The sequence below is a fragment of the Chrysochloris asiatica genome, unplaced genomic scaffold, assembly GCF_000296735.1.
Source record: "Chrysochloris asiatica unplaced genomic scaffold, ChrAsi1.0 scaffold00125, whole genome shotgun sequence".
NCBI lineage: Eukaryota > Metazoa > Chordata > Mammalia > Afrosoricida > Chrysochloridae > Chrysochloris > Chrysochloris asiatica.
The window spans coordinates 1,117,593-1,130,027 of NW_006408643.1; the positions used below are offsets into that span (position 1 = coordinate 1,117,593).

Sequence of the window (12,435 nt, forward strand, 5' to 3'; positions counted from 1 at the left end):
GAGGTCCCTAGGACCATCGAGGGAGAAGAGCAGAGAGCGGGATCCTACCCAGAGAAGCAGTGATGCCTGAAATGGAGCCAGAGATGATGACACGGAATGATGGAGTAGCTGGAGACTTTAGATCCAGAGAGGGAGAGCGACTGTGTGCTGAAGACCTGGAGGGGTACTGGGGAAGGATTGCATGGAGGGGATTGTAACCATGGCAATGAGAGGATATACGATAGAATGAATGTAAAACTAATGTTCTCCCATGTAAACTATCGTATAATTCACAATAAAACATTTTTAAAAAAAAAAATGTCTTACGCAGCAGATTTGCCCAATGCAATGCATCGTCTGATTTCTTGACTGCTGCTTCCGTGAGCGTTGATGGTTGATCCAAGAAGAATGTAAAGATTACTAGAAAACCCTTTGGAGCAGTTCTATTCTGTCACATGGGATTGATATGAATCAAAAATCAACTACATCACACGCAACAAGAACAATCTTTATGGAAGCAGGTCACCATACGGTGACATATGTGGGTTCAAACCACCAAATGTTAGGTTAGCCCAAAACCCTACTGCCATCAAATTGATTCTGACTCGTAGCCATCCTATGTAGAATTTCTGAGACTGTAAATCTTTATCTTTACCGGAGCCAATGATAGCCTCAACTTTCTCCTACAGAGGGGCTGATGAGTTTGAACCTCTGACCCTGCAGTTAGGGGTCCAACACCTAAACCACAGCCCCAGCAGGGCTCCGTTTTAGGTTAGCAGTCAAGGGCATTGTTTGTGCCAGCCTGCTGTTACTAGCTGGTTACTAAATACATGAATGAATGAAACACCCAGTTCCTGACCTCCTTCACCTGGAGGGTGGGTATTATTCACACCCTTGGCCTCCTCCTTCAGGTACAAGAGCCTAGGATTTTCTCTTCCCCAGCTCACTCAGTTGGTGGTGGTGGTGTCATGAGTCATTTCCAGCTCACAGTGCCCAGTCCTGCACTAGCCTCACAATGGTTGTCACGCTTCAGCCCGTTGCTGCTGCCACCATGCCAATCCATCTCATTGGAGGCACATAAAATAGAAACCTTTTAGCAGGTTCTCTAGCCAGCCTGGCCTGCAGTGTTTTCTTCTTGAAAGGACGGATTTCATCTATAGCTCTACCTTCAGAAGCAGCAGGTGTGACCAACAGCAAGATCAGGGACAAATGATTGCCACCACTCCCCACCTTTGGTGCTAGGTGTGTGCACTGTTTGCCATCCCACCAGCTTCCGGTGCAGCCATACCACAGCCTGTTGTCACAGGGGGGCTCCATTTGCAGGTGGATGGCAGCACCTGGGTGCCCTTAAAGAACAGAAATGGATTTTGTCATAGTTCAGGGTGTAGGCCGGCCGTGTTGAGTCCTTTGTTGGTGGTGCTCCCGAGTGACTTCCCCAGTATTTGCATGCTTGTCTGTGACTAAGGCGTTCTTTTTAGAATGCTAAGACTTATTTGATTTAGAATCCATCCTGCTTGCTCTGGTGGCGGTGCAGAAGCACTGGACTGTTAACTAACTGCAAGGTTGCCAGTTCAAATCCAGTTTACTCCCATAAAGATTTACAGCCTCCTTGAGTTGGAATTGACTTGATGGCATTGTTTGGTTTGGTCTACTTGCATGTAATTCATTAACAAAGAAAACCCTGTTTCCAAACAGGATTACAACCACAGAATAGGGGTTAGGATTCCAACACTTTTTATTGAGGGGCTGAAGGGACACACATAATCCAATTCCTGGAGTTATTTTTGGGGCGTTGTTAAGTGACATCGAATTGGTTCCAACCCATAGCAGCCCTGCATAAGGTTTCCAAGGAGTGGCTGGTGAGCTTGAACTGCCAACCTTGCAGTTCAAATGACTTTGCAGTCTGATGCTTTAGCCCTCAGCACCACACCAGGACTCCTTTTGGATTGTATTTATATATATTTTCCCCATAACTTAGTGAAGGAGGAGACAAGAAGCCAAAGCCTGTTACCATTGATTTGGTTCTGACTCCTGGTGACCCCATGTGTTACAGAATAGAAATGCTTCACAGGGTTTTCCTAGCTGGGACCTTTACAGCAGATCGCCAGATCTTTCTTCTGCAGTGCCTCTGTGGGTTCAGGCCACTAGCCCATCATAAACCGCTTACACCATCCAAGGACATAACGGGATGAGAGGCAGTGGGAAGGCTGACAGATAGGATTTCCTGGGGAAGAGGGAGCATCCCACCTTTGAGGCACAGGATTTTCATAAAGGAGACATCTGGGGGCCAAGGATCAAAGCTGAAGCTGTGAATTTAGTGGCATGCCAAGGTTGAATGAGACCTGTAGCTCCCGGGCTCGCTGTCCCCGGGGGTGGGGGTTAGGTATGACAACATGACATCTATGGCTGCCTTCCCCTCATGAACACAAGGTGTTCAGAACAGCACCCACACACTGGAAGAGGTGGGAGCGGGACTCCATTTCCTTTCTCACTCCCCTTTAACTCCACTGTCCAAGTCCAGCTCCTTAAAGGTCACTCTGAAACTTTCCAGGCACATCTGGCCTCGGGTCTCTCTAGAACGCAGCCTGCCTCTGCCACCTGCGCTACCTTCGACTCCAGAACGCCATGTTTCCAGGAGGCCCTTTCAGGACCTTCAGTGCCCAGGGCTTTCTCCCTCAGACGAGCACTTAGCTATTTTAACATCCACTTCAGGGCACCTGAAGGCCTGCCTGGGACTGTGACCTAGCCCTGCACTGCCCTCAGCTTTCAGATAAGCAGCTAGGCTAAGGAGAGAGAATTCTGGGCTGCTGCCCAGATGTCTGACCACACCCCCTCCCTGGGGGTCAGACCCAGAAACCTACTCATGTGCTTCTTGCAGGCCCTGGAGTATGAAACTGGCCGGGGAGGAATATGGGAGCCCCACTCCTGCAGTGCATCCTGGGATTGATGGAGAAAAGTCCCTATTCTGTCCAGACAGGCTTTGGAGCCCTGGGGGAACAGCTCACCATGGAACCTTCTCTGATTCAACATTTACCAAGACGTATGGATCACTGGAAAGCACTTGGCGCACGAGGACTTGGGGAGGTCCTCCTGTGGATGTTGGGTACTTCAGGGTCACCTCTAGGATTACCTGTGTATACAACAAAGCCATCCCACCCTTCCTAACACCCCATTGTGCCTGGCCCACCTACTGAAGGGAGGTGGGGTACTGGTGTGGGCCCAAAGCAGAGCGGACCGGTCCTTCTCAAGTTTACCCGTCTTCCTTCCCCAGGCTAATCCCGCCCCATCCCTGTGGGCCCGCCCCCTCACAGTCCTCTCCTGTGGATTGGCTACTCCCCTTCCCTTGTCGGAGCACTGTGTTCCTCCAGATGCACTGACTGTCCCTCCCAACTGGTCTGCGCAGTTCAAGCTCCCCAAAGCTCCAGAGCTTCTGGAATCCAAGCTTGGAAGAGGTCCCCTGCTCCCAGCCCTCTCCCAGCGTGGCGTGCGGGGTGCCCCTCTATGGGTGGATGGGACTGCTCCTTTCACACTCCCATGGCTTTCCTTTTGTTGTGTTACTGAGGTCAGAGAAGGAAGGGAGGTGGGTCCTACACCTAATCACCTGTGAACTGTCCAAACGGTGCAGACAGACAGAGGCACACACAGGCCAAGACGCCACAGCCCAGGAACATCAACCACTGTCCGCAGCTACTACAAGCTGGAATGGATAAAGAGCCACCTCTTGCACTCAAGAAAGGCAAGAAAATACAGGTCTGTTCTTTAAAGCCCCCCACTTTGGTGGTGGTGATGGTTGATCTGGCAGCACTATATGGCTAAGTCAGCCAAGGATGTCTCCAGACCCCCTGCCCCAAGTCATCTAACTTTGCACTGGGGACAGCGAGTCACCAGGGGTGTGAGGATTGGTACCCTCTCCCACCCTGGAGGTAGGCAAAGTTAGGAGAGCCAACACCAGCTGCACCCCAAATACAAGGAAACCACTGGACACTTCAAAAATGAAAGGCAAGCTCCCAGAGCTGGATCTATTCATCATAAATTAGGTCACAGTCTCCCCAGGGGCTCCGAGGAGGTGAGGCAGGGTCAGAGGTAGGGCTGGTCCTGGGACAGTTCCCACGGCTTCACTGGAGGAGCTGGGGTCACTGCCTTCTTCTCAGTGGCTGCTACCGAGCTGGAGGGAGAGAGGCTATAGTGAGGGTCGGGTTTCGGGAGGGAGGCGCCCCCACACCATATAAATGTGCTGCTGAGCACCCCAATCTCCATGTGCATCCAGAGAGCCATGTGAGCTCAGGCGCTCCACTCACACCAACGGGGCCCCTCAAAACATTCGCCGACTCTGCTGGGATCAGCCAAGCCCGCTTTCCACCCCTGAACCTCATGTCTGCCTGCTCGATTTCTGGGCCCAGAAGCCACCCATGAAGAGCTAGGCTTCTCCCCCTACTTGTGGTTCCACCTCCCTGAGCAGCCTGGTGATGGGTGCCCACTGTTCTCCACATGAACAGCATGCCAGGGACGGGACAAGGATGCAGCCCTCAGTCCAAGAGATTGAGAGTGGGTACAAGATTTAAAGACACACCGAGGGCCTGGGGTTGGACTCCTGGTGTAGGATCTGCACTGGGCTTCGAACCACAAAGTCAGCAGTTCAAACCAGCTGCTCCTCAGAAAGCCTATACAGGGTTGCTAAGAGTCAGAACCGACTTGAAGGCACTTAACAAGCAAGATGAGCAGCCCCCTTACTGGGAGCCTCCAGGAGGTAGAAGAGGAGGGTGGTCTGCCACACTCTCATCTAGATTTAGGTGACCTGGATGGTCACGAGGACCACTAAAGAAAACCCCAAACCTGTCACCCATTACAGAGCAGAGTCGCTCCATAGGGTTATTTTGGTTGTCTTCTTTACAGGGGCAGGTTGCCAGGTCTTTCTTCCAAGGCGCTAACTACCTAGCAGGCCAGGGCTTCATCACTCACAGTCCTGGCCCCACTTACAGAGATGAGAAGGCCGAAAGCCTGGCCCCGGCCACACAGTGAATCAGCTGAGGGCTACGCCAAGCTGTGGGGCCAAGCAATCCTGCTCCTGCTGTATGAACTCTTGGGGCCAAAGGGACTGTCACCACCTGACTCACGGAGCTGTGAGAGGGCAGGCAGGACATGACTCTGTGCGGACTCCTATCTTAGAGTTAAGAAATATTCATTATGACTACTCCCCGAGTCCGGCTGTGGTGCTGCTGCAGTGCTGCTGCAAGATAAGCACTGGACTCCTAACTGCAAGGTTGGTGGTTCAAACCTACCAGCCACTCCACAGCAACCCTATACAGGGTCACAGAGTCAGAACCAACTTGTGGGCACTTGACAACGCCTATCAATTCCCAACTAAAATAAAAAAGGCTGGCAATTTGAACCCACCCAGAGGTACCTAGGAAGAAAGTCCTGGTAATCTTCCTCCAAAATCAGCCAATGAAAACCTTATGGAGCACAGCTCTACTGTGACACGTGAAAGTGCCACGACGGGGTCATCAGAATCAGCACAATGGCAGCTGTCTGGATTAATTAAGGCAAGACTACTGAGGCCATTGACCAGAATCCGTCAGGAGGATTACCCCTCACATCAGCTCTCTGAGACAGAGACTATATAGGGCTGTCTCCATGTAATTAAGGTCCTGAGGGGCCCGAGACTTCCAGACAGACCTCACTTTATTGCGCTGTGCAGATGTTGCGCTTTTCACAAATTTTTGTTACATTTTGCAAGTCTGTCAGCACTATTTTTCCAGCAGCATCTGCTTACTTTGTGTCTCTGCCACATTGTGGTAATTCTCACAATCTTTCCCACTTGCACAATGCTTGTTGTTGTCGGGTGCCGAATGATGAAAGGAAATAATGTTTGCCATCGAGGTGGTTCTGACTCACAGTGCCCCAGTGCACAACAGAACGAACCTCGCCCGGTCCTGCTCCAACCTCGCAATCGTTGTTACACTGAGCCCACTGCTGCTGCCACTGTGCCAATCCAGCTCGTTGGGGCTCTCCTTTTACCCCTGGCCCTCCACTTTATCAAGCATGATGTCCTTCTCCAGGGACTGGTCCCTCCTGACAATATGTTCAAAGTATGAGATAGGGTCTCCTGGCTTCTAAGGAACATTCTGGCTGTACTTGTAAGACAGACTTGTCTCTCCTGGCAGTCTATGGTGGTTTTAATCTTCTTTTCCAACACCATAACTCAAATGCATCAGTTCTTCTAGTCTTACTCATTCAGTGTCCAGCTTTCACATGCATATGAGGCTACTGAGAATACCATGACTCAGGTCAGGCACACCTTAGTCCTCAAGCTGACATCTTTGCTCTTCAACACTTTACAGAGGTCTTGTGCCGCACATTTGCCTGATGCAATACGGCTTTTGATTTCTTAACTGCTGCTTCCATGAGTGTTGATGGTTGAGCCAAGCAAAATGAAGTCTTTGATAATTTTAATCTTTTCTCCATTTATCATGATGTTATTTACTGATCCAGTGGTGAGGATTTTTGTTTTCTTTACACTGAAGCACAACTCATACTGAAGGCTGTGGTCTTTGATCTTCATCATTATTTTAAGTCCTCTTCGTTTTCAGCAAGCAAGGTTGTATCATCTGCGTATCAAAGGTTGTTAATGAGTCTTCCTCCAATCCTGATGCCATTTTCTTCTTCATATAATTCAGCTTCTTGGGTTATTTGCTCAACATACAGACTGAGTTTAACTATGGTGAAAGATACAACCCTGGTGCATATCTTCCCTGATTTTAAACCATTCAGTGTTCCCATGTTCTTGATCCGTGTACAGGTTCCTCATGAGCACAAGAAGGTGTTTGGAATACCCATTCTTCGCAATGCTGTCCATAGTTGATCATGTTCCAACCTTCACAATACTCTTAAAATACTTAATAGAGTACAATATGCAGTCCTGGTGCGGCATTGTGGGTTAATCTGCTGCACTGCAAAGTCGGTTTAAACTGCAAGGTCGGTGGTTCAAGCTCATCAGCTGCTCCTCAGAAATCCTATACAGGGTTGCCATGGGTCGTAACCGACTCGACGGCACTTAACTACAAGAGTACAGTTTAATGTAAACATCACTCGCATATGTACTTAGAAACCAAAATATTCATGACTTGCTTTATTTCCATATCCAGTTTAGTGCTGTGGTCTGGAACTGAACCCACAATTGTAGGCCTGGTATACAATTCTTAACAGCCTCTTTAAGAATAACCAAGAACCACAACCAGTCACCTTCGAGTCAGTGTGAACTCATGATGAGCCCACGTGTATGACGGGAGACTGCTCCGGCGCCCCAGGATTTTCAATGACGGACTTTTCAGAAGTAGCTCACAGGGCTTTCGTTTGAGGCACCTCTGTGTAGACTAAAACTTCCAACCGTTCAGTCAGCAGCGGAGCATGCTCACTGCTGTGTGCCATGAGTGGACCCGGCGTAGCGTAGTGACCCTGTAGAGGGTTTCCGAGGAGTGGCTGGGGGTCTGAACCGCCGACCTTGCAGTCAGCCCTCAGTATTTATCTTAGAACATCAGTCCAAGGCTCCCTAAAGAACACAAAGTTACAAACACAACAACACTCAAGCCTCTCCTATGTTCTCCCATGACACCCTGGCCTGTGTGAGCCAGGAGCCCTGGTGGTGCTGAGCTAAGTAACAAGGTGGGTGGTTGGCACCCAGCAACCACTCTGTGGAGAGAGATGTGGCGGTCTGAGTCCACAGAGATTTACTGCCCTGTAGGGTAGTTCTACCTCGTCATACGGCAGGGTCACGATGAGCTGGACTCTGCAGGAGGCCTGTAGGAGGGGGACATGGGCCAGAAAACACCTTTTTCCAGTTGCAGGGGAGGGGAAGGACTTGGGGACGAGGTGACAGAGGGCCTCACCTCTCTGCTGCCTTGCCTGACACCAGCGCCTTCTGGGAGGACATGATGACCGAGGGAGGTCCAGCTTCCCGGCGGCCATCACGAGTGCAGTAGTAATTGTTGGAGAGCTTGTGGCTGGGGCCCACGGGGAGCTTGGGAGGAGGCTGGGTTCTGCGGAGAAAAACACAGGGAGTTAGAGCCAACTGACAGTCTCTCTCGCTGTCCTGTCATCGTCACCTCCATCATGGCCACTGGGACAGGTGGGCAGGGGCCTCCCTTGGTGCTCTGTGTGCTGGACGTATGCTTGGGGAGCGGTCTAGGGTTCAGAACCCAGACAAAGCTGGTAACCTCAGTTCTGAATGGAAGGTGGTGGAAGACAAGGGCAAGGTCTACCCCACCATAGGCATCCAGGGTCAGAGGCAAGGCTGGTCCTGGGACAGGAAATGAGGGCCAGAGGGCAAGACTCCAGCCACCACCCAGCCACATACTTTGGCAACAGCCTAGACTTAGTATACCGTGACAGGCCTTTTCCCAGTGGCCCAGAAGCCCTGCCTCTCCTGGCATCTCGGGAACTCTCTGGGACACCACCCTGTTGGGGGTCAATGCTTCCTACTCTTAAGAGCTGTGTGCACCTGTCCTTGTCCCTGCTTCCTGCAGCCAGAACAGCTTGGGCCCAGATGAGCCCTGGGCTGGATTTCTAGGAAGCCTGAAGCCTGGAGAGGAAACACTAACCTCCTTGCCAAAGACTGGTCAGGGGAGCTTTCCTGGGAGACACAGTGGGTAGAGAGAAGGCAGGGAAGATGGGAAAACTCGCAGACACCAGTTTTCATTTAACTTCTTGTACACAAGGTTGGCAGTTCAAACCCACCAGTCACTCCTTGGGCACCATGTACAGAGTCACTATGAGTCAGAAGTGACCTGAGGGCACTTAGCAACAACTCTTGTATGAAACTGGAATCTAGTAATCATTTTGCCAGGATTTACGTTTTCTCAGTGCTAGAAATCGTCATGATATTAAATAAGGAGAAGAAAAGTCTTACCATTAAGATTGATATGTTGTCCCCACTGAACTTTCAGTGAAAAAACAGACAAGCCTGCAGGATAGACAATCACACCAGGGAGATACACACCCCTTAGAACAATCGACCTTCTGAGATCAAAGGCAGCACTGACGCAGAAGGCGGGCAGGAGTAGGGGAGGAGGATGGAGTGGATGGTCAACACAGGGAGGAAGGAGGATGGAGGGGACGGACAATACACACAGGGAGGGAGGAGGAAGAGTGTTACTCCTCTGGGCGGCTGCAATCAGCAGGAATCGACAGGTGTGGACTGATGACTGAAAAACCCTTAATACTCTGAAAACTTTCACCCAAATCACAATAAAAAGTTAAAAACAACAACAAATAAAGAGCTAACGTATTGTACAACCATCAAAACCTGCTTAGCCCTTGAAGTGCAGAGATGACTGCTGAGGCAGCCAGAGCTGTCTTCACCCGACACCAGGAAAACCCGTTACCGAGGAGTTCACTCCGACTCCTGGCGACCCTGGATGGGTCAGAGTAGACCTGGGCTTTATAGGGTTTTCAAGGGCTGATTTTCCACACACTGATTGCCAGGCCTTTCTTCTGAGGTACCACTGACCTCAAAGCACCCTTTTGATTAGCAGATGAGCTAACTGACTGTCAGCACGAACATCAAACCAAAAACCAAGCCCACTGCCCTGCTGTGGATTCTGACTCATAGGACAGAGTTTTTGAAATTGTCAACCTTTAAGGGAGTTGTTTTTGTTAAGTCTTTAAGTTGGTTTTGACTCACAGTCACCCTGTGTAGGGTTTCTGACGATGTAAATATTTGTGTGAGCCGAAAGCCTCATCTTTCTCCTGTGGAGCAACTAGTGGGCTTAAACCACTAGTTCTCATTCCAGACAGACTCACAGTTCTCCTGAGGGACTGGGGGGTTTCAATCACCAGCCCTGTGGTTAGCTGCCCAATACTTAACCAGCAGCATCACCAGGGCCCCTTGTGCACCAGTACAAAACCATGCCAAATTCACTGCGCTGACAACAAGTCGATTCCAACTCATTCCGAAGCCGTAAATATTTATGGGAGCAGAAAGGCTCATCTTTCTCCATCAGAGCAGATGGTGGGTTTGAGCTGATGACCTTGGGGTTTACAGTCCCGTGCTTATCTTACAGCGCCACCAGGTACTAGCACCGAAAAGAATCAGGGCCTGCCAGGAAAAAATACCCAGATGAATCACTAGAGGGCGCCGCTACCCTACAGAAAAGTGAAATTTTACAAATCCATTTTCCTCTACTGGCCCATGTCTTTTGTGGTCCTGTAGGCTAAGGCACTACAACGGAAGGTCAGTGATTCAAACTCACCAATCACTCCTCCTAAACCCTATACAGGGTCACTACGAGTTGGGCTAGTAACCTCAAGGTCAGCAGTTTGAAACTACCAGCTGTTTGTTCTACAGGAGAAGGATGAGACTTTCTGCTCCTATTAGGATTTACATAGTCTCAGAAACCCTATGTAGGGTTGTTATGTGTTGGAACCCACTCCATGACACGCCACCGCCACCATAAGTTGGAACCAACTGGACAGCTCTAACAAAACCCTGAGAGAAGAGCAATCCAATACTTGGATTTGAAATTTGTTATATTAAGAGGTTCACATAAATTTGATTATTTCCATGCTATTTTTCTTCCTTCCAGAGCAGCAACCTTAACCCTTTGAACTCACACACCACTATTCAAGTTACTGGATGATGCAACAGTTAATGCTAGCTCAGCTTGGAAGTTGTAATCCACCCAGCAGTCCCGCAGAAGAGCCACTGGAACTTCTTTGGGGCGCAGTTCTACTCTGACACAGAGGGGGTTACCTAAAGCCAGAGTTGACTCCAGTCATTAGTCTGGGACTGGCCGCAATGGTTTTCCTTTCTACTTCGGTCTCCCTGTCATCATTCAGACCTCAACTAAAATGTCAGTCCCTAAAAAGGGACCTTTCCTGGCCACCGTCCAGCTCACTCTTTTTTTGTTTATATAGCATTGCAGAACAGTGGTGTTTATTTCTCTACAATGTTTCTCAGAAATGTGGATACAAACATTTATTGTTCACAATGTTACCCTCAAGGCAAAGGACAGGGCAGGGCAGGGTCTTGGATAACGATCAAGTCGGTTTTCCACATAAGAGTTTGAAGTCAAGATACTGGGTGTCCAAAACCCAGCTATACCACTTTCTAATTTCTGAGTGACTTTAGGTAAATTATTTCGTCTTCCCAGGTCTCAAGTTTTTTCTTCTGTAGCTTGTGGATGAGAATAGCTGGCAGGGTCAGAGGGAGGACACCAAACCTAGTAATGATTCACATTCAGAAGGTCCGCTCAGCCAGGCTATTTCGTGGGCAGCCACGCCCCCAACTGAAGCTAAGTGGACACCGATTTTGTTTTGGTGGGACATGGTCAGGGCAGAACCGGGAGCAGGGCAGCCGGCCAGGTCTGCTCACCGCTTGGCGATCTCCTGGTATCGCAGCTGCAGCTTCGCCTGCAGATCTTGCTGTTAAGAGGAAAGGGAGGTCAGGCAGCAACATCACTCCCCTGCCCCCACCCCAAGGAGGGCAAGTCGGGGAGTAGGGCAGATCCGGGGATGGGGAGATGGGGACAGGGGGTGAAGTGGAAGCCGGGGGCCGGGACCCCAAGATCCAAGACTAAGGATTTTGGGACTGGGGAGGTGCTAGCTCTAAGTGGGTCCCCAACCAAGAGAGGTTCAAGGATTGAAGGATGGCACGGGCAAGTCGTGGGCTGAAGGAGTCACGAGTTGGGGGGTCCCGGGAGACCCTGGTCTGATTAGGGTCACGGTCCTGAAATAGCCTGGACCGGAGACGAGGGTGTTCCACACTAGAGTGATCTCGGCCCTAAAGCCCTTGGGCTTAGCCGTTCAGGAGGTAAGTGAGCAGCGGGGGATGGGTCTAAAAGCACGTAGCCCACCGCACCCCCCCAGGGCGACCCTGCCTGCCCAGCGCACCCCGGATGCCAAGTTCCGCAGCCGCTGGATGAAACGAGTGGCGGACGCCATCTTCTCCCCGCGCTGAAGGGCGTCAGCGACGCTTCTACCGCAGGGCCTGATGGGAAGGGCGCCATGTGCTATCGCGAGAACGGAAGGGGGAGGTGCTTGAGGGTCCTATAAAGGCTCTACTCAAAACACGTGACTCCTCTCCGCTCGATCCCCGCCGCGCCGCCATCATGGACACCAGCCGTGTGCAGCCTATCAAGTTGGCCAGAGTGAGCCTGGGACTCGGATTTGAGGGTCGGGGTGAAGAGGGTGTATATGGAGGGGTCGGCGGGCCAAGTCTGACCCCAGTTTCTTCTCACCAGGTCACCAAGGTTTTGGGTAGGACCGGCTCTCAGGGACAGTGCACACAGGTGAGCGGATGGGGGCACCCCGACGATTCTCTTGAAACCGGATGTGTTGGCGTTAAATGCCGTCGAGTCTGTGGGTGACCCCCGTAATGCCCCAGGCCCTGGCCATCTAGCAGTTGAAGACCGACATTGCCTCTGCCCCGGGTCTCCCAGAGCCCTCAAGAGTCCCCTCCAT

At 50.8% G+C, this 12,435-nt stretch overlaps 2 protein-coding genes across 2 annotated transcripts in view; both read right to left on the bottom strand.

Annotated features, from left to right (window-relative positions):
• CD320 (CD320 molecule) overlaps nt 1-2,606 on the bottom strand; it is a 10,801-nt gene extending 8,195 nt beyond the window's left edge. The window contains exon 1 of the mRNA XM_006869001.1: nt 2,587-2,606. Coding sequence (XP_006869063.1) covers nt 2,587-2,606 — 20 coding nt within the window. The remainder of the gene's footprint in view (nt 1-2,586) is intronic.
• A 1,450-nt stretch (nt 2,607-4,056) lies between these two features.
• NDUFA7 (NADH dehydrogenase (ubiquinone) 1 alpha subcomplex, 7, 14.5kDa) lies at nt 4,057-11,928 on the bottom strand. Its single transcript, XM_006868871.1, has 4 exons — nt 11,866-11,928; nt 11,348-11,397; nt 7,866-8,015; nt 4,057-4,144 (listed from the first exon to the last, which is right to left on the bottom strand). The coding sequence occupies exons 1-4, from the start codon at nt 11,914-11,916 to the stop codon at nt 4,057-4,059; spliced, it is 339 nt and encodes a 112-aa protein (XP_006868933.1). The 5' UTR covers nt 11,917-11,928.
• Between the last annotated feature and the right edge of the window lie 507 nt (nt 11,929-12,435).

Bases quoted from the DNA above. Each gene is read 5' to 3' on its own strand.
- NDUFA7 (XM_006868871.1), bottom strand. From the start codon at position 11,916: ATGGCGTCCGCCACTCGTTTCATCCAGCGGCTGCGGAACTTGGCATCC. The intron at 11,398-11,865 runs GTGCGCTGGGCA...TCCTCTTAACAG, and splicing joins TGCGGAACTTGGCATCCGGG to CAAGATCTGCAGGCGAAGCT. The intron at 8,016-11,347 runs GTGAGCAGACCT...TTTTCTCCGCAG, and splicing joins TACCAGGAGATCGCCAAGCG to AACCCAGCCTCCTCCCAAGC.